This window comes from Salvelinus namaycush, chromosome 35 (genome assembly GCF_016432855.1).
Source record: "Salvelinus namaycush isolate Seneca chromosome 35, SaNama_1.0, whole genome shotgun sequence".
NCBI classification, from domain to species: Eukaryota; Metazoa; Chordata; class Actinopteri; order Salmoniformes; family Salmonidae; genus Salvelinus; species Salvelinus namaycush.
The window spans coordinates 18,630,866-18,651,938 of NC_052341.1; the positions used below are offsets into that span (position 1 = coordinate 18,630,866).

Consider the following 21,073-nt stretch of genomic DNA (forward strand, 5'->3'; position numbering starts at 1 on the left):
CTCTGCAGCACTCCACCAATCAGGCCTTTATGGTAGAGTGGCCAGACGGAAGCCGCCACTCAGTAAAAAGACACGACAGCCCGCTTGGAGTTTTCCAAAAGTCACCTAAAGGACACACAGACCATGAGAAATAAGATTCTCTGGTCTGATGAAACCAAGATCAACTCTTTGGCCTGAATGCCAATCGTCACGTCTGGAGGAAACCTGGCACCATCCCTACAGTGAAGCATGGTGGTGGCAGCATCATGCTGTGGGGATGTTTTCAGCTGCAGGGACTGGGAGACTAGTCAGGATCGAGGGAAAGATGAACGAAGCAAAGTACAGAGACCTCAGACTAGGGCGAAGGTTCACCTTTCAACAGGACAACGACCCTAAACATACACCCAAGAGTGGCTTCGGGACAAGACTCTCAATGTCCTTGAGTGGCCCAGCCAGAGCCTGGTCTTGAACTCAATTGAACATCTCTGGAGAGACCTGAAAATAGCTGTGCAGCGACGCTCCCCATCCAACCTGACAGAACTTGAGAGGATCTGCAGAGAAGAATGAGAGAAACTCCCCAAATACAGGTGTGCCAAGCTTGTAGCATCATACCCAAGAAGACTCGAGGCTGTAATCGCTGACAAAGGTGCTTCAACAAAGTACTGAGTAAAAGGTCTGAATACTTACGTAAATGTGATATTTCAGTTTTGTATTTTTAAAAACCTATTTTTGCTTTGTCATTATGGGGTAGTGTGTGTAGATTGATGAGGGGGGAAAAAACAATTCAATCAATTTTAGAATAAGGCTGTAACGTAACAAAATGTGGAAAAAGTCAAGGGGTCTGAATACTTTACGAATGCACTGTACACCCGAAGTTGCGGATGTCTAGAGGTGAATATCTGTGCTGTTGATATTTTGTGCTGGGGTAGTTTGGAGGGACCAAAGGGGAGAGCGGAAAGGCCGGAGAGGAACACATGGAGTATGGGTGTAATAGAAAGGTTTGGGTCACTTTAGTATCCCACGTTTGTGAGGGTGTATGGGCACAAGGCTGTAGGGGTAAATAGGACAAGGGTTAGGGGTCAGAAGTTATTTCTTGGGACTGCAAAACCCGTGGTGACCCCTGTACTTAGTCCCTACATAAGGATGGGAAGGGTCAAAGGTTAGATGTCAGAGGTCATTTCTTAGGACTGTAGTGCAGCGGTGACCCCTGTACGTATGTGAGTATAGCGTTCTGGAGGAAGCTAGCTCTCTGGGCCTCGTCCTCTCTCATCCTCTGGATCTCTGCCTCTCTCAGTCTCAGCTTCTCAAACAGAGATGATATCTCACTCTCCTTGTCCAGGATGGCCTCTCTGTGGTTACTGGCCAGCACTGTGGTAGACAAGACACATACACAGAACAAATACTGGTTCTTTCAAGTGTGTCAACAAATTATGTCAACTGTAAAACAAAGTGGGAGGACAGGTGAGAGGCAAAGGAGAAAGGGTGAGATGGGCCTTATGTAGAGAAGAGGACAGAGGTAGGATGAAGAGAGGAGATGGGAGGGAGAGTGTCTGACAGGGAGAGGAGGAGAGTGTGCATACCTTTCATCTCTCTCTCCAGAGCAGCTATCTTCTCCTTCAGTCCTCCCTGTGCGGTCCTCTCAGCCTGCAGGTGTCCCATCTGCTCCTGTAGCTCCACCCTGACCCGACTCACCTCTGCAACCTTCTCCTGGTCCTTACCAGACAACTCCTGGAGGGGGACAAATTCTCTACATTTAATTACACCAAAGCGCAAATATTACCATCCCAGTAAACATACAACCCCCACACAACGTTGTCTCTGCCCCTACACATATGAACATCATTCAGTGCTGAGAATTCACCAACCTGATTATGTCAAATCAGTAATAATCACTTATTAGCATCAAATTGTCCCAGACAAATGTAAGACAACTACACTGTACTTGATCTAGGTATTGTTTCAGTGTGTATAGTTGGTTGTTTTGTGCCAGTGGTCTCTCTGACACATTCCCAATCTGACCTGCTGCAGCTCCTCTATCCTGCGTCGTAGTCCGTCTGTCTCGATGCTCTGCTGTCCGCTACGAGCCTGCAGCTCAGCTATGGTCTGTTTCTGCTGGGAACAGTGGCTCTGGGACTCATCACGGGACTGACGCAACCCACGCAGCTTCTCCTCTAACCCACTCACACGCTGCTGCTGCTCAGACAGAGGAGGGGAGAGAGAAGAAAGAGTTGAATCCTCACATTGTTACTGCTTTTCCAAATTTCAGGCACACACACTGATACACAGAGACCCGGACAAACACAGTTTCTAACCTATTACATTGAGTTGTTCTACAACAGGTGTATAAAGTACCTCCTCCAGGCGAACCTGTAGCCGCACCTTCCCCAGTTCCTCCTCTGCCTGGGCTCTCTCTGTAACACAGGCTGCCTTGGCCCTGCTCAACTCCTACAGAGCAGAAGCATACATTAACACAGGCTGCCTTGGCCCTGATCAACTCCAACAAAATGAAAACCACAGTTATACAGGCTGCCTTGGCCCTGATCAACTCCTACAAGACAGTTCAGGACAGAGAGACACAGTTACACCTCTGTACTGTCATCTATAGGGATCTTGTGCCACATAATGATCATTGGAATTTAATTGTGATTTACTGAAGGCAATACATTATCAAAATTATCCAATATAAAGAGCTGACCTCCTCCAGCTGTATCCGCTGTCCCTCCAGTTTGAGGATCCGGTCCTGTAGAGCCCTCTCACTCTCCTCAAGGTGACGATTCACATGGTCCACCTACACGCACACAAACCCACAATGTACACTCAATGGAGGGAAAAAGACAGAGAAGGTTGTATATTTAGTGAGAGACATGGTCAGACAGCAGGTTGTCTTCTCTACCTCTTTCTGTCGAAGGTTATTCATGTCCTCCAGAGACTGTTTAGATCTCTTCTTCTCCATCTCCAAACGCTCTGAGGGGGAGAGAAGAGATTGAGTATACTGTGTGTGTGTGTGTGTGTGTGTGTGTGTGTGTGTGTGTGTGTGTGTGTGTACCTTCTGCCTGTGCTAGCCGTAGCTTTAGCTCTGCTGTGCTATTGGTGAGCTCCTGCTTCAGCTCAAAAATCTGGTCCTGCTGAGACTTACACCTGCTCTCCATCTTCTCCAACTAACACACACACAGATAACGAGAGACTGACTCCGTAAACAGCTTAGGTACTGCATCAAAAACACAAACATTATATTCATACACACGAGCGCACACACACAACTTATACCTTATTCTTGAGCTGTACGTTTGTCTCCGACATACTGTTCATCTCTCTGAGGAGCTTCCCCTCCCTCAGAGCACTGTCCTGCAGAACCAAACACACACACCACAATGTTAAGCTCACATACATCTTAACCAGAACATCTGTACATCCGTCTCGCCGTCCCCCTCCCCCCTCCCTAGTACCTCCCCTCCATTCATACCTCTTGTTCTTTCTTCCTCTCCCTGCTCTGTCGTTCTCTCTGCTCCTCTTTCTCAGTCTTCACCCTGGTCAGCAGCTCTCCCAGGTTGTGGTTCTTCTGTTCCGACATGGCCAGTGCTGCCTCCGTCATCTGGAATCTAGACACACAGAACGGTCAGGTGTGTGTCTGTGAGAGTGTGTGTGTGCGTGTGTCTATGTGGCTGAAACATCTGTTATGACAGTGTTATGTAGGCCTTATTACAGACAGCTCAAGTGAACTGTTACCATCCGTTCCATTTATACAATATCTACACTAGTTGTGTACAGTTGTGCACCGGGGCCTCCCATTCCTCTTTCTATTCTGGTTAGAGACAGTTTGCGCTGTTCTGTGAACGGAGTGGTACACAGCGTTGTACGAGATCTTCAGTTTCTTGGCAATTCCTCGCATGGAATAGCCTTCATTTCTCAGAACAAGAATAGACTGACGAGTTTCAGAAGAAAGTCCTTTGTTTCTGGCCATTTTGAGCCTGTAATCGAACCCACAAATGCTAATGCTCCAGATACTCAACTAGTCTAAAGAAGGCCAGTTTTATTGCTTCTTTAATCAGAACAACAGTTTTCAGCTTTGCTAACATAATTGCAAAAGGGTTTCTAATGATCAATTAGCCTTTGAAAATGATAAACTTGTATTAGCTAACACAACCTGCTATTGGAACACAGGAGTGATGGTTGCTGATAATGAGCCTCTGGACGCCTATGTAGATTTTAAACTAAAAATCAGCTGTTTCCAGCTACAATAGTCATTTACAACATTAACAATGTCTACACTGTATTTCTGATAAATGTGATGTTATATTAAATGGACAAAAAAATGTGCTTTTCTTTCAAAAACAAGGACATTTCTAAGTGACCCCAAACTTTTAAACAGTAGTGTATATCTAAGACAGAGTGGAAGCCACCCTCCATAGGGTTTATCCAGAGGTACAGTAGTACCTGTGTCCTGTATGAATGAGCCCTGAGGGAGAGGGGACTGAAGTGGGTCACCGTGTATATATATAGCACCCTGCCTGGGTCCTCTACCTGAGAACCAAGAATAGCTGTCTTTGTAAGTGCCTGATTAAAGATTCAACATGGGTTTCTTCTAGTCACAACATCAGTATCTCATTAAGATAAAGTAGATGTGGTGATGAGATTTAAAACAAGATATGGAAGGTGAGGAACATCCACCTAAGACTCATATTAGTCAAATTCTCATATATTTACATGTGGCTCAAACGTCTTCTAATCATTGTAGATCTGAACATAGACAGTAGGAAGTACCAGTAACGCACTCAGTACGGAAGTGATCCGATGAAGCGGATGCTAACTGGAATATGGTCCAGGATTCATCCGATGGCATTGAGGAGTTTACCACATCAGTCAACAGCTTCATTAATAAGTGCATCGATGATGTCGTCCCCACAGTGACGAGCACGTACATACCTCAACTAGAAGCCATGGATTACAGGCAACATCCGCACTGAGCTACTGGCTAGAGCTGCTTCTTTGAAGGAGCGGGACACTAATCTGGACGCTTATAAGAAATTCCGCTACGCCCCCCAACGAACCATCAAACAAATAACGCAAAGTGTCTTGCTACACCGGCTCCAACGCTGGTTGGATGTGGCAGGTCTTGCAAACCATCACGGTTTACAAAAGGGAAGCCCAGCCGCGAGCTGCCCAGTGATGCAAGCCTACCAGACAAGCTAAATACCTTCTATGCTCACTTTGAGGCAAGCAACACTGAACCATGCATGAGAGCACCAGCTGTTCCGGACGACTGTGTGAGTAAGACCTTTAAACAGGTAAACATTCACAGAGCCGCAGGGCCAGACGGATTACCAGGACATGTACTCAGAGCATGCGCTGACCAGATGGCAAGTCTCTTCACTGACATTTTCAAACTCTCCCTGACCCAGTCTGTAATACCTACATGTTTCAAACAGACCACCATAGTCCCTGTGCCCAAGAACGCCAAGGTAATCTGTCTAAATGACTATCGCACCGTAGCACTTACATCTGTAGCCATGAAATTCTTTGAAAGGCTGGTCATGGCTCACATCAACACCATAATCCTAAACACCCTGGAGCCACTCCAATTCGCATACCGCCCCAACAGATCAACATGTGACGCAATCTCTATTGCACTCCACACTGCCCTTTCCCATCTGGACAAAAAGAAAACCTGTGAGAGAATACTGTTCAATAACTACAGTTCAGTGTTCAACACCATAGTGCCATCCAAGCTCATCACTAAGCTAAGGATCCTGCGATTGAACACCTCCCTCTGCAACTGGATCCTGGACTTCCTGACGGGCCACCTCCAGGTGGTGAGGGTAGGCAACAACACATCCACCACGCAGACCCTCAACACGAGGGCACCTCAGGGGTGCGTGCTTAGTCTCCTCCTGTACTCCCTGTTCATCCATGACTGCGTGACCACGCACGACTGCAACACCATCATTAAGTTTGCAGACGACACAACGGTGGTAGGCCAAATCACGACGACGATGAAACAGCTTATAGGGAGGAGGTTAGAGACAACAACCTCTCCCTCAACGTCAGCAAGACAAAGGAGCTGATCGTGGACCACAGGAAACGGAGGACCGAGCGCTGTAGTGGAGCGGGTCAAGAGCTTCAAGTTCCTCTGTGTCCACATCACTAAGGAACTATCATGGTCCAAACACACCAACACAGTCATGAAGAAGGCACGACAATGCCTCTGCTCCCTCTGGAGTCTGAAAAGACTTGACATGGGCCCTCAGATTCTCAAAGTTCTACAGCTGCACCACTGACAGCATCTTGGCTGCATCACCGCTTGGTATGGCAACTGCTTGGCATCCGACCGTAACATGCTGACTACACTGGGCATGTGCGCATGTTGATTTTGTCCACACACACCAGACGCGACTAGGACACGCAGGTTGATATATCAAAACGAACTCTGAACCAACTAAATTAATTTGGGACAGGTCGAAAAGCATTAAACATTTATGTCAATTTAGCTAGCTAGCTTGCTGTTAATTTGTCCTGGGATATGAACATTGTTATTTTACCTGAAATGCACAAGGTCCTCTACTCCGACAATTAATCCACAGATAAAAGGGTAAACCAAGTTTGTTTCTAGTAATCTCTCCTCCTTCAGGCTTCTTCTTCTTCTTTGGACTTGATATGGTGGTTGGCAACCAACTTTAAGGGGCATTACCCTTAAAGTTGGAGGAGATGGTAGAGGTGGGACTTGCAGCACGTCAAGTGTCACAAATAGAACCAAGTTGCATTTTAGCACCTGGCTATGTTGACACTCGTTGACGAGTGCGAGCAGTGTGGATGCAATGATTGAATAACATGCATGTGGAAATGTATTTTGCAACACTCACGCACGTAACACAAGCGGTGTGGTCAGCATGTAAGGCGCTACAGAGGGTAGTGTGTACAGCCCTGTACATCACTGGGGCTGAGCTCCCTGCCATCCAGGACCTCTATACCAGGTGGTGTCAGAGGAAGGCCCTAAAAATTGTCAAAACTCCAGTCACCCAAGTCATAGACTGTTCTCTCTGCTACCACAAGGCAAGTGGTACCGGAGATCCAAGTCTGGGACCAAAAGGCTCCTGGACAGCTTCTGCCCCCAAGCCATAAGACTGCTAAACAGTTAATCAAATGGATACCCGGACAGCTTCTGCCCCCAAGCCATAAGACTGCTAAACAGTTAATCAAATGGCTACCCGGACTATTTGCATCGAACCACGTTTTTTTGCACTAACTCTCTTGCAATGGCTCTATGCCCTCACTGGACTCTACCCACACACTCACACATACTACACTGACACTCCAACTCACACATACGCTCACACACACGCACGCACGCATATTGACGCCACACAGACAGACACTTTCACACACGCTGCTGCTACTCTGTTTATTATCTATCATGATTGCCTAGTCACTACCTCGTACCCCTGCACATTGACTTGGTATCGGTTCCCCTTGTATATAGTCTCGTTATTGTTGTGTTACTATTTCTTTCTTTAAAAAAAATCTTACTTTTTAACGGTGCATTGTTGAGAAAGGGCTCGTAAGTAAGCATTTCACAGTAAAGTCTACACCTGTTGATGTGACTTGAGGATGAATGTGGGGTTTAAACATGGACTGATGAGGCCTGCTTACTTGGCTGTGAGAGAGTTGACGACAGACTTCCTCTCGTTCAGGGCCTCCTGTAGCTGACCCACATGGATAGATGTGGTCCTGGAGGAGAGGGAAACACAGGGTCATTAATATGTACCGTGCCTTCAGAAAGTATTCATACCTCTTGACTTATTCCACATTTTGTGTTACAGCCTGAATTCAAAATGTATTAAATAGATCTTCACACAATAGCCCATAATGACAACGTAAAAACATGTTTTTAGAAATGTTTGCAAATGTATTGAAAATATAGAACACTCATTTACATAAGTATTCAACCTCTGAGCCCATACATGTCAGAATCACCTTTGGCAGTGATTACAGTTGAGTCTTTCTGGATAAGTCTCTAAGAGCTTTGCACACCTGGATTGTACAATATTTTCACATTATTATATTTTTATTCTTCAAGCTCTGTCAAGTTGGTTGTTGATGATTGCTAGACAGCCATTTTCAAGTCTTGCAATTGATTTTCAAGCCGATTTAAGTCAAAACTGTAACTAGGCCATTTAGGAAAATTCAATGTCCTGTGTATATTTGGCCTCGTTTTTTAGGTTATTGTCCTGCTGAAAAGTGAATGTCTCCCAGTGTCTCTTGGAAAGCAAACTGAACCAAGTTTTCCTCTAGGATTTTGCCTGTGCTTAGCTCTATTCCATTTATTTATATCCTGAACACAAAGAGTTATGTTTGGGGTAAACACACCACTCATATTTTCAAGCATGGTGGTGGCTGCATCATGTTATGGGTATGCTTGTCATCGGCAAGGACTAGGGAGTTTTTAGGATAAAAAGTTAATTTCTTTTTGGGCAGTTTTACTTTAGTGCCTTATTGCAAACATGATGCATGTTTTGAAATATTTGTATTCTGTACAGGCTTCTTCCTTTTCACTCTGTCATTTAGATTAGTATTGTGGAGTAACTACAATGTTGTTGATCCATCCTCAGTTTTCTCCTATCACAGCCATTAAACTCTATAACGGTTTTAAAGTCACCATTGGCCTCATGGTGAAACCCGTGAGTGGTTTCCTTCCTCTCCAGCAACTGAGTTAGGAAGGACGCCTGTATCTTTGTAGTGACTGGGTTTAATGATACACTATCCAAAGTGTAATTAATAACTTCACCATGCTCAAAGGGATTTTCAATGTATGCTTAAAAAAAAAAAATATATATATATATATGTATATCAGATGTATCCTGTTTCCATTGATTATCCTTGAGATGTTTCTACAACTTAATTGAATTTACCACAGGTGGACTCCGATCGATTGGACATGATTTGGAAAGGCACACACCTGTCTATATAAAGTTCACACAGTTGACAGCTCATTTCAAAGCAAAAACCAAGCCATGAGGTTGAAGGAATTGTGCGTAGAGCTCCGAGACAGAATTGTGTCGAGGCACAGATCTGGGGAAGGGTACCAACAAATTTCTGCAGCATTGAAAGTTCCCAGGAAAACAGTGGCCTCCACCATTCTTAAATGGAAGAAGTTTGGAACTACCAAGACTCTTCCTAGAGCTGGCCGCCCGGCCAAATTGAGCAATCGGGGGAGAAGGGCCTTGGTCAGTGAGGTCACCAAGAACCCGATGGTCACTCTGACAGAGCTTCAGATTTCCTCTGTGGAGATGGGAGGACCTTCTAGAAGGACAACCATCTCTGCAGCACTCCACCAATCAGGCCTTTATGGTAGTGGACGGAAGCCCCTCAGTAAAAGGCACATGACAGTCTCCTCAGTAAAAGACACATGACAGCCCGCTTGGAGTTTTCCAAAAGGCACCTAAAGACTCTCTGACCAGACCAGAGAAGCTTCTTTCTCATGATGAAACCAAGATTGAACTCCTTGGCATGAATGCCAAGCGTCACGTCTGGAGGAAACCTGGCACCATCCCTACAGTGAAGCATGGTGGTGGCAGCATCATGCAGTGAGGATGTTTTTCAGCTGCAGGGACTGGCAGACTAGTCAGGATCGAGAGAAAGATGAACGGAGCAAAGTACAGAGAGATCCTTGATGAAAACCTGCTCCAGAGCGCTCAGGACCTCAGACTGAGGCGAAGGTTCACCTTCCAACAGGACAACGACCCTAAGTACACAGCCAAGACATCACAGGAGTGACTTCAGGACAAGTCTCTGAATGTCATTAAGTGGCCCAGCCAGAGCCCGGACTTCTCTAATCGAACATCTCTAGAGAGACCTGAAAATAGCTGTGCAGTGATGATACCCATCCAACCTGACAGAGCTTGAGGATCTGCAGAGAAGAATGGGAGAAACTCCCCAAATACAGGTGTGCCAAGCTTGTAGTGTCATACCAAGAAGACTCGAGGCCCTAATCTCTGCCAAAGGTGCTTCATCTGAATAAAAGGGTCTGAATACTTATGTAAATGTAATATTAACGTTTTAGTTTTTTATACATTTTTTAAATGTCTAAAAACCTGTTTTTGCTTTGTCATTATGGGGCATTGTGTGTAGATTGATGAGAAAAATAAATCATTTCATCAATTTTAGAATAAGGCGAGATGGGCCGAAGCACCAGGTCCCTTGTGGTCCCAGGTCCCTCACAACAAAATGTGGAAAAAGTCAAGGGGTCTGAATACTTTCCGAATGCACTGTAGCTACATGACTTATGTTAGCCTGGGTGCCAGTCTGTTTCTGCTTTTAAGCCAAGTTGTCATTGTCTAGCCAGACAAGTCCTGTTGGCAACACAATAACGTTGCTATTGTTGTTATTATTTTTCTTATTATTGTTGATGCAGAAACAGTCAAGGCTAGTCTTTTTGTACCACTCACGCTGACCTGGTGCTTCGGCCCATCTCGTCTCTCTGTTTGTCTATGGTCTCCATCAGACTCAGGAACTAAAGGGAGAGAGGGAAAGGCAACATAAATATCTTACATACTGGGCTTCTTGTTCATCTGCACACACATTTCTAAACATAAAATGGTAAATAATAAACCAAGATACAGTATATTATGTGCAGTGCTATTCCCTTGTCCCTCCCCTTCTTGTTCTACATGGAGGAGAAGTCTATTTCCCAGCAGCTCCATACCTGGCGTCCCTTCTCCTCCTTGAGGATCTGGATCTCCTTGCTGAGGACTTGGGTTCTGCTGCGGCTCTCTCTCACAGTGGACTGCCTGTCCGAGTTATGATCCATCGCCTGCTCTATGGAGGGGGGAGACCATAGGTGGGGGGTGGTTACTTCAATCAAAAACATTACAATAACAGATGTTCAGCAACACACAATCTTAGACAGACTGACTGACACACACACAAACAGCTTACCGAGGGCTTTGAGTGTGTCGCTGGGGATGTTGTTTCCAGCCATCTCCAGGTGTGTCAGGGTCCTGTTCTGCTGTAGAGCCTCCAGGAAGGACCGGCCACCCAGCAGACCAATGTTGTTCCACCTCACATCTATACAACCACAACACAGGCACCAGACCAGAGAGAGAACCATGACACCGTTGCTGTCTAGGCATCAAATGGTACATTGTTCATGGACCCAGTCTCCCAGAAAAAAATCTAGTTCCAGCCTGTATCCTAGCACCCAAAATGTGATATCTTCAGTTCTGAAGGTATTGAATCGGTGTAAGCAATATGGTGATGACCTTGCTTTCTCATGGGCTCTCGGGACCATATTGCTTACACCTATCTGGTTCTTTCAGTTGTGAAGACAGTGACACCGAAGGTGTAGGGGCTAGGAGAATAGCTTCTGGGTTGTTTTCAGACAAGGCTTTGGTCTACTCTACAGGGATGTAATGATTCACAATACCCATCGGTCCCGGTTCAAATGTTTAAGACATGAGTGCATCGGTCCGGACCCCAAACCGATCGAAATGTAGCATGCAGTCAGGAAATCGATTCAAACATTACAAATCGCCGGTTCACTAAAATGTTTTGGACAAATGACTTTCTTTCTACCTTCTGAAATACTGCTCATCTTTTGTGACAACTGCATCCTCTTCTTCAGTGTGGAACTAAGCATGTCATTGTGTTAACAGTCATTGATCTACAAGTCATTTTGCATGCCGAACACCCCCAGGCCATATCAGTAGCCTAGTCAAACTACGCGCTAATTTCAGTTTATGTGACAAAACAAGCAGTCATTGTGTAGAGAATCATTGTACCATCTAAACGGCTGCGTTTCCATAACCAAAAATATTGTATTTTCAGCTGGTGTACAAAACCGAAAGTAAAAGACTCAAAAATGAAACTAAAGAACGGGAAGCATAGAAATAGTGCGCATACAACCAATCTACCGCTTCTTAGACTTGCTTTCAATGAGAATGACAGATCTACACTGAGTATACAAAACATTAAGAACACCTGCCTTTTCCATGACATAGACTGACCAGGTGAAAGCCATGATCCCTTATTGATGTCACGTGTTAAATCCACTTCAATCAGTGTAGATGAAGGGGAGGAGACAGGTTAAAGAAGGATTTTTTTAGCCTTGAGACAATTGAGATATGGATTGTGTATGCGTGTCAGAGGGTGAATGGGCCAGACAAAATATTTAAGTGTCTTTGAACGGGGTATGATAGTAGATTCCAGGCGCACTGGTTTGTGTCAAGAACTGCAACGCTGCTGGGTTTTTCACGCTCAACAGTTTCCAGTGTGTATCAAGAATGGTCCACCACCCAAAGGACATCCATAGACATAAACAGTACATAATTTACACACACACAGAAGTCAGATCCGACAGATACAGCTCAGAGGCTCAGCCTATAAGCTCCATCAGCAGCTGATTTTAATATAGAATGAAAAATGAATGTGTTTATGCAACAAATATTAGTACATCGTATCGCCTCGAACCGAATCGATTCTTTCCTCTAATCAAATCGCATTGAATCGCTTCAAACTAAAACGTATTGTTCCTGTATCGGTGCCCATGCATCTAGATACATATTGAATCGTTCTGAAAGGGAACGATGCACACCCCGACTACTCTAGTTGAATCTTGACTCTAGTGATCTTGGCTGTATTGAGTCATTTCCCAATGTGTGGTGCTCCTTTGTGAAGTTTTCCCTACGTACAGATCTAGGATCAGCTTCCTCTACCCCCATCCTAAACTTAACCATTTGTGGGGGAAATGCAAAACTGACCCAAAATCTGCATCTAAAAAGTAACTTCACCCTACACCTGCAAACCCACTGACCCAGTTCCTGCAGGGTGCTGTTCCGCTTGAGGGCCAGGCAGAGCTCTGAGGCCCCCTGGTGGTTGATCTGGTTGTTGCGCAGGTCCAGCTGGGTTAGACAGGCGTTGGTGGCCAAACCCTCACAGAACACTGAGAACGCCTCCTCCCACATCCCCAACGCATTCCACTCCAACACCAGCCTGTGTCCAACACAACAACCTTAGCTTGGGTTATGGTTCCCTTAGCAATGCAGTATCGTTGTGTATGCACAACTCATGCTGGTCCCAGAAGAAAATAGAGGGATTATTTTTATTTATTTAAAAATATATATTTTTAAACGTAACCTTTATTTAACTAGGCAAGTCAGTTAAGAACAAATTCTTATTTACAATGACGGCCTACCCCGGCCAAACTTGGACGACTCTGGGCCAATTTGAGTGCCGCCCTATGCTCCCAGAAGAAAATAGAGGGATTATAACTGAAATAATCGTAACATACCTGAACGCTTAGCCACATTTCATAGACATTTCAATAGAAATTTCAACCAAAAAGTTTTCATTGAATGATATAGCTTGCTATTAGCTCACTAACCAACTCACCTGCACAGTGTCTTGTTTCTCACCAACAGCTTCCCTAAAGCCTCAGCTCCTGTTGATCTCAAGTTATTTCCCTGACAACAAATAGAAAATATATGATCAAATTGAAATTTGTCAAGTCAGACTGGCCACCCCAACTCAGACTGGTCAAGTGGTCTGCAGTGTGTAGAGGCCTCTGATAGTCCTTACCTTCAGATCCAGAACTTTAACAGTAGTGTTGGCACACAGCCCATTCAGGAGCAGCTTGGCACCTGGACATGACAAAGACAAGTGGCAGTCAGGAGCAAGTGTTATCAAAGCGTTGCTATAAAAGTGTTATCTAAGCATTATAACAATGTAACTAAACAGCAGCAACAAAGCAGACAGTTCTAGCTATATAATCTCTGTGCAGCAGTAGCAAAAGCCCTACAGGATTCATAGTACATTCATGGCTCAAATATATACAGTATCACACAGTCAGCACATTAACAAAAAGACAGAAAGATCCCCACACGACTACCACCCAACAAACACATACCTTCCTCAGTGAGCATGCAGTCACTGAGGGCCAGCTCGGTAAAGAGTGTGTCTTTGTGGAGGACCCTCCCCAGCACGGCACAGGTGTCTACAGACAGGCTGTGTCCCCTCAGGTCCAGCCTGGATCCTGCTGCGGCTCCCCTGGTCTCCTGGAGCTGAGCTAGCACTGACTCCTGGGGCTCCACGCCCCCCTCCTTACACAGACGCAGGTAGGTCCGTCTGAAATCCTCCATACTGGGCCGTACACTGTCTCAGAGCTGTTTGGATTCCTTTTGAGCTCCTCTGTCGTTTGTTACTAGTATTCTCCTCCTCTCTTTAAGTCCCTCTGTTCCTCTCCAGGTTCTCTGTGCTGCTTCAATCCCTCATCCGCCCACTCACCCCTTCTTTTCCTCTTCAGTTTTTCTTTGTTCCTTCCCGGACCCTCCAATCCTGCCCAGCGCTGTGCTGTCGCCCTGGCCTGATGGAGCTGTGGGGTGAATTGGGAGACAAGTGAGGAAATCCAGCTTACACTGTGTCTGTCTGACATACAAAATAAATTACATATAATTCCTAGGCTCTTTACTCTCTCTCTCTGGGGTTTGGATGTCTTAAAAAAAATCAGCTCAAGAGCTTTGTAAGATGGCCATTTACATCATTGAGTAACCGGAACTGGTTACAATAATCAACATTGCATAAATTACAGCAAGAACTATGATTAACAAGCTAGCAGCTGGTGCAGAATTGTCAAAGCCTACTTTTGACCACTACATCAATTAGGATGCATTCAGAGCTAAAAGTGACATCAGGCAGGCAGCAATCATCTCTTTCAGTGATTTTGGCAGACAATGCATGGCTGAAGAAGATGAAGCAAGCCAGTCCACTTCCCAATTAGTGATGATGGCCCTTCAGCAACTGCCACCATTTCTGATTTATCTAGCTAACGTTACCTAACCATTTCCCTAACTAGCTAGCTATTTAAATAGTACGACTAAGGTTGCAGCACACAGTGGTTCACTGTCTATCTGGTTAACCAAACCATTGATGAAAATTGTTGGATGAGTAGTAACCCACCTTATTGTTGTTGACAAATGAGCTTATCCATGGCTGACGGGCTAGCTGTTACAGTAGTACAGTAACGTTAGCTAATCTGTTAACATGAGTAATGGCTAATAGACTAACTGACACTGTTTCTATTAGTAAACAATGAGATGAACGTTAACTAGCTAGCTACAGTACTGTAGTTACTGGCAGCTTGTTTAGCTAACTAGCTATCGTTACCTGTTCACCTTCCTGCAATATCTTGCTTCCTAGCTTTAAAAAAAATCAAAAGTCAAGAGAAGAAACGAGAGGAATTTACACTGTAGATCACATCGCTATAAGGTTTTTGCAAAGATCAAACCTTGTTAGTTGTTGTTGACTAGTACAAGTTTTCAAATGACAGTTGAGTTAGCGCGAAGGTAACCAGGAAGTGGGATTCACGTCGGATTGATATGTACGTAAGCGCAGTGCATGTCGTTAAGTGTAGTTGTGAGGACCGCGCGCGATGGAGGAGTCTTGGCGCTCTATTTGGAACATTATAGACCCTGCCTGTTCTTGCCTTTCATCATGTTTTCTAAAGAAATGACTCAGTTGTTGCTTAGTCGCTCGTTTTGTTCAACATCTGTAAACTGAAAGTAATGTTAATAGGGGCAGGTAGCCTAGCAGTTAGTGCAGAGAGACAGCAACAGGAGGGTTGTCAGTTCGAATCCCTGGCCTGACAGGAAAAATCTGTCAGGAAGTGAGCTGGCAACCGGAGAGTTGCTGGTATCAAAATCCTAAATGATGTTGCCTGCTGTTGTGCCCCTTGAGCAAGGCACATAACTCCCCACAACTACAGCGCCCAGTGTGGCAGCCCCCGCACCTCTCCAAAAAACATGTGTGTCTTTCAGAGGGGTTTGGTTAAAAGCAGAAGTCAACATTTGTTTGGACCTTGTGTGCAATTGACCAATAAAGTGATCTCATATCTCTTAATCTTAAAACTAGCAAGCTACACTATCAACCAGCCACAGACTGTTAGGCAAAAGCTCGCTGTGTCTGCTTGAATCAGAAACATCTTAAAAGATCCAACTTTCGTCATCTCTTCTGATTAAGTGCTTCAGTTGTTCTTCAGTCAATCAAATCCTGAAAATAATAACACTTAGTGGCCTGTTCTTTGAAATTAATTTAACCTTTGAAAACCGAAGTAACTTTACAACCTTGTAAACAAATGCGGCAGCATGTTGGTGGAAGTTCTGTGTTACAGATGACATATTGATCTGTGGATCTGAGCATTCGACACCTGTCTGAGAATAAGCAGTTTTGAATGACCTGAAATTGGGTTTGTCCTAAAAGACAGAGGGAGAGAGAGACACAAAAACTCTTATTTAAACCCAGAGGAGGAAAGAAAGAGTTCTCAGATGGGGTTTAGGCTGTTGTGAGGAACTGAGTTCAGTTTGTGTTTCAGCATCCTTCACTCGGACACACAAACAGAGGAACTTGGGCCACAAGCTCACTGTAACGATTCTCGTCTGGTGAAGGAGAAGAGGACCAAAATGCAGCGTGGTAAGTGTTCGTCATAATTTAATTGAAAAACAGAACACTACACAAAATAACAACGAGGAGAAAACGAAACAGTTCTGCAAGGTGAACAGACACTACACAGAAAATAAACACCCACAACCAAAATGGGGAAAACAGGCTACCTAAGTATGATTCTCAATCAGAGACAACGATCGACAGCTGCCTCTGATTGAGAACCATACCAGGCCAAACACAGAAATATAACAACATAAAAAAAAGAACATAGACTACCCACCCCAACTCACGCCCTGACCAACCTAACACAAAGACATAAAAAAGGAACTAAGGTCAGAACGTGTCACTCACGAGGAGCACACCTAAGGAAGATTCCAGAGGGAAAATGTAAATGTATGACTGAGGTTGTTTTTAGAGCTTGGTTCAGAGTGAAATTTCAGTCTGTTTAACAGCACATAATCAACTTAGCTCTCATTTGAAGGACAGACAGAAAGGTTAGGTGTGTAGGAATGGATGACCTAAGAGACAGCAGCTCTTGGTGAGTTTTTTTATGTTTTAAGAACAATAAGAAGGCGAATGCACTTTATACTCCATTGTGATTGGGTCTTTGTTAGGCTATCTATTTGTAATATAGATCAGTGTTGAAGTTATAAATGCTGTCTAGTCTATTTACACATGTTATGTTTAGCATTGAGTTTAGATACCTTTCATCTTCTCTATTCTAGTTCAGTTTTGTGTGTGTGAATCCTGTGATTTCATTCTATAGAAAATCAAGATATCAACATGTTTTTGAAAAACCTAGCTCTGAGTAGAGCAAATTTACATCTTAGTTCCAATTCCAAACCCTTTTGGAGTAGAAACAGTTTCATTGTCTCATTGACTGCATATCCCTGGTGGTGGGTTGATTGCGAGAACTGCCCCTGATCTAAAAGGAGCACTCATGCATGCGTAGATTAACCAGGAAGAGAGAGGAGAATGTGGAGATGTGACTGATTGTCCCGTGGTTTCCCATGGCAACGGGACCAACAAGCCTGTCCTCATCATGGTTGGCGACACACCAGACGGGGGTTTAGGGGCACCCCTATGCCTAGCAGTCTCCCTCACACCCTGAAGTCTCTCTTCAAGTACACTTTAAATACATACAATACAAGGAAACTTGAGTTTCAACCTCAATACAACAATGCTTTTTAGAGCATTTGTTTTTTGTGACTTTCACACAGTAATTTCAAGGAGGCCTACCACATGAAATTGGTTAGTTATCTGGACCCAGTTACTCTAGTCTTTGAAATTGGTCACAATGTGTGCAGTCTTACTGCTGCCAGAGGGGAGTGCTACATGTTCATATTCTGTAAGGCATTCATATTATGCAGTAGTACAGTCAATAATGGCCACTACAGTATTTATGGAATTTATATATATCCAATAAACACGTTGTGCCTATCTATAATTGACTTTCATATGTATCTAAAGTGTCTACTGCAATGGGACAGTAAATATTTCCCATTTACAGGGATGCAGGCCAGAATGCCTGTCTTCAGGAGGAACTAGAACAAAACATGTTTTAATTTGATCTTTATTTAACTAGGCAAGTCAGTTAAGAACAAATTCTTATTTACAATGACGGCCTACCCCAGCCAACGCTGGGCCAATTGTACGCCGCCCTATGAGACTCCCAATCACAGTCGGATGTGATACAGCCTGGATTCAAACCAGGGACTGTAGTGAAACCTCTTGCACTGAGATGAGGTGCCTTAGACTGCTGCGCCACTTGGGAGCCCTAGAACTAGACTAGAACACTTGCTGTTGCTGACGGACGCATTTACCCATCGCACACCCTCGGACAAGGGTCCCGGCGGAGTTGGAGAGGTGCACGGAGAGATGGAGGAGGAGAAGGAGGGATGAGTTCTGTGATTGGTCCAGACAGCCAGGGCAGATGGATGGAAAGGGTCTTTAATGAGGTAACATGTGAACTATAACCCTTTGTTATGTATATTTTAACTGTTTGATGTTTGTTTGTTTACCCAATTTCATCAAGTAAGTCTATTTTAATGATCGGCTATGAAAAGCCAACTGACATTTACTCCTGAGGTGCTGACTTGCTGCACCCTCGACAACTACTGTGATTATTATTATTTGACCATGCTGGTCATTTATGAACATTTTAACATCTTGGCCATGTTCTGTTATAATCTCCACCCGGCACAGCCAGAAGAGGACTGGCCACCCCTCATAGCCTGGTTCCTCTCTAGGTTTTGGCCTTTCTAGGGAGTTTTTCCTAGCCACCGTGCTTCTACACCTGCATTGCTTGCTGTTTGGGGTTTTAGGCTGGGATTCTGTACAGCACTTTGAGATATCAGCTGATGTAAGAAGGGCTATATAAATTGATTTGATTTGATTGAGAACTAATTCTCGTTCACACCAATGTCCTGCTGTTCTTATAGATTGACGTGTCATGTGAGTGGAAGGAGCTGTGTAGCTACCTGCTACAGAAGTGCAGAGAGAGAGACAACACCTCCAGGCCTAGAGGTGCTCTACCCCCCACTCCGCTACATCTGTGTCAGTAAAGAGGGGCTGCCCACTCTGTGGAACCGCCAACTACATGTCCTCTAGACTATGAAGGTGAGTGGGATAATGTGTGAATGAGTTAGCACACACACACACACACACACACACACACACACACACACACACACACACACACACACACACACACACACACACACACACACACACACACACACACACACACACACACACACACACACACTCTCTATGTATGTCCCCAGCTGGCTGGAGACCCTGCAGAGGAAGGGTTTAACAGAAGGAGGTTCAGGGGCTGGACCACTGATTCGTCTACATGTCCACAAGGACGCTGTAGCAACCAGCAGCATGGACCTCCACTTTGTTGACGTGTCCACGACCAGCTGCTTTAAGGACGTCCACTTGTTTGGTGTCTAGCTGACTTTTAACTGTTAACTTTTAAAATACTCAAAGTGTAACTTTTGCTTTTGATTTGATAAATTGAAGTTCCATTTTTGACTGAGTGTCTCTTGTTTTCAGTAATGTCCCAATCTCTCTCTGCTACTGGTATGACACAAAAGTACAGCTAAAATTCCTAATTCTCTTTGTGCTAAAATAAATGTCCCATCTGAAGATTTGACCAATCTGGCCAGTATTCCTCCCAGTCACCAGGGCTGCGCTGTTTGCTGCAATGGGGAGATGAGAGGGGAGGGGTCCATCTGTTGTGGTTCCTCAAACATCACACTGGGCTGTTTGAGAGCCCCTTCAGTGAGGACAACGACCCGAAGAGAATCTACATGCAGGTAGGCCTCATTATCTCCATTTACTTTGTGCTGGGCTAGAACAAAACCCTGCACACCATTGCAATGACTGTATAATTGCTTGCTGCATTACAAGCTCTTCCAAGGGAGTTATTTGTCTTGGCACTGTGGTTAGCATGCCTTCCTTGGGACCAAAAGGGTAGGGTGTTTTTCAGGCTTCTTTCCTAAGAGAGCTACACCCCATAGTTCTCCAGGACCAGGGTTGGTGACAGGATACAAATTGGTTAACTGGCATTATGGGTGAGAACATGTCTCCTACCAGGATATTGGTGACTTCTACCAAAAAATCCCCGTAGTCCAACAGGAACCAATCAACAGGATCAGCGAAGCCTCCTCAGTATTCATCATGCATGTCTCACTCAGGAGAAAACCCTAAGTGTGGGAAATCAATAAGGTAATAATATTACATAGTATCTACATTATTATGCATATTTATTGTGTTGTTACTATGGAGTAAGCAAGGTATAAAGTGCCACCATTTCTATTGGATGATACAAAAAGCAGTGGGTAGCTGTTATTGTACCACACAGCCTTATTCTTTATCAGATTTTGACAGCACTCAAGGTTGGGTTTTAATAGACAGAGAAGGTCTGAGTGACCTTGACCCAGGTCAAGTTGAAATGTCAACTCTGACATAATCAGATTCTCTCATGGTAGCAATCTACACATAGTCATGGAGAGTAATGAATAACATCAGAGGTCAACCGTCACACCGCAGAATGATGAAACTCAACTGGTCAGAATTATTTTGAGTCATAACTGTGTTTTATCTAGAAATTAGATGTTGCTCACTGTCGTTGACTCCCTCCCTATAACCAATGTAAAAAAAAAAAAAAAAAACACACACACAGACACAGAGGATATAATGTCCTTTTACTGGGGAGAAAACATGTGAAGAAGTAATTAAAGTGGGAGGGGATGTTTTCTATTAGTCGTTATGGCTTCTGAGAGGGCACATTTTGTGCTGCAATAAACTGTCTAGCTTTGGTCAGTTGAACAATGAAGCTGTCCTCAACAGTTCCCAATTATAAACTAATAGGAAAGGAAGTATTTTTAGAATAGTTATGCTACATTTTATTAAGTAACCCATAAATCCTAAACTCCCTTTCTCTATGTCTGTCTGTCTGCTGTCCTGTCTGTCTGTCTCTCTTCCGCTGTTCTCTCTCTCCTTTGCCCACCCTCTCTCTCCCTCTCCTCCCCCACCCTATTTCCCGCTCTCGCTCTTCACCCCCTCTCTCCCTCCTCTGCAGGGTGTGACCTGTTTTGACTTCAGCAGGTCTCTTAACCAGTTGGTGACGTGTGGTCTGGACCATACGGTCAGACTGTGG

At 44.5% G+C, this 21,073-nt stretch overlaps 1 protein-coding gene across 1 annotated transcript; it reads right to left on the bottom strand.

The window, feature by feature from the left end:
* Nucleotides 1-758: 758 nt before the first annotated feature.
* On the bottom strand, nucleotides 759-15,324 carry lrrc45 (leucine rich repeat containing 45). The gene is made up of 18 exons (XM_038975419.1): nucleotides 15,251-15,324; nucleotides 13,874-14,338; nucleotides 13,546-13,607; nucleotides 13,360-13,430; nucleotides 12,782-12,960; nucleotides 10,909-11,037; nucleotides 10,676-10,788; nucleotides 10,425-10,483; nucleotides 7,624-7,701; nucleotides 3,443-3,578; nucleotides 3,247-3,324; nucleotides 3,026-3,137; nucleotides 2,873-2,943; nucleotides 2,675-2,767; nucleotides 2,332-2,424; nucleotides 1,999-2,172; nucleotides 1,560-1,707; nucleotides 759-1,347 (listed from the first exon to the last, which is right to left on the bottom strand). The coding sequence occupies exons 2-18, from the start codon at nucleotides 14,103-14,105 to the stop codon at nucleotides 1,154-1,156; spliced, it is 2,022 nt and encodes a 673-aa protein (XP_038831347.1). The 5' UTR covers nucleotides 14,106-14,338; nucleotides 15,251-15,324; the 3' UTR covers nucleotides 759-1,153.
* Nucleotides 15,325-21,073: the final 5,749 nt, after the last annotated feature.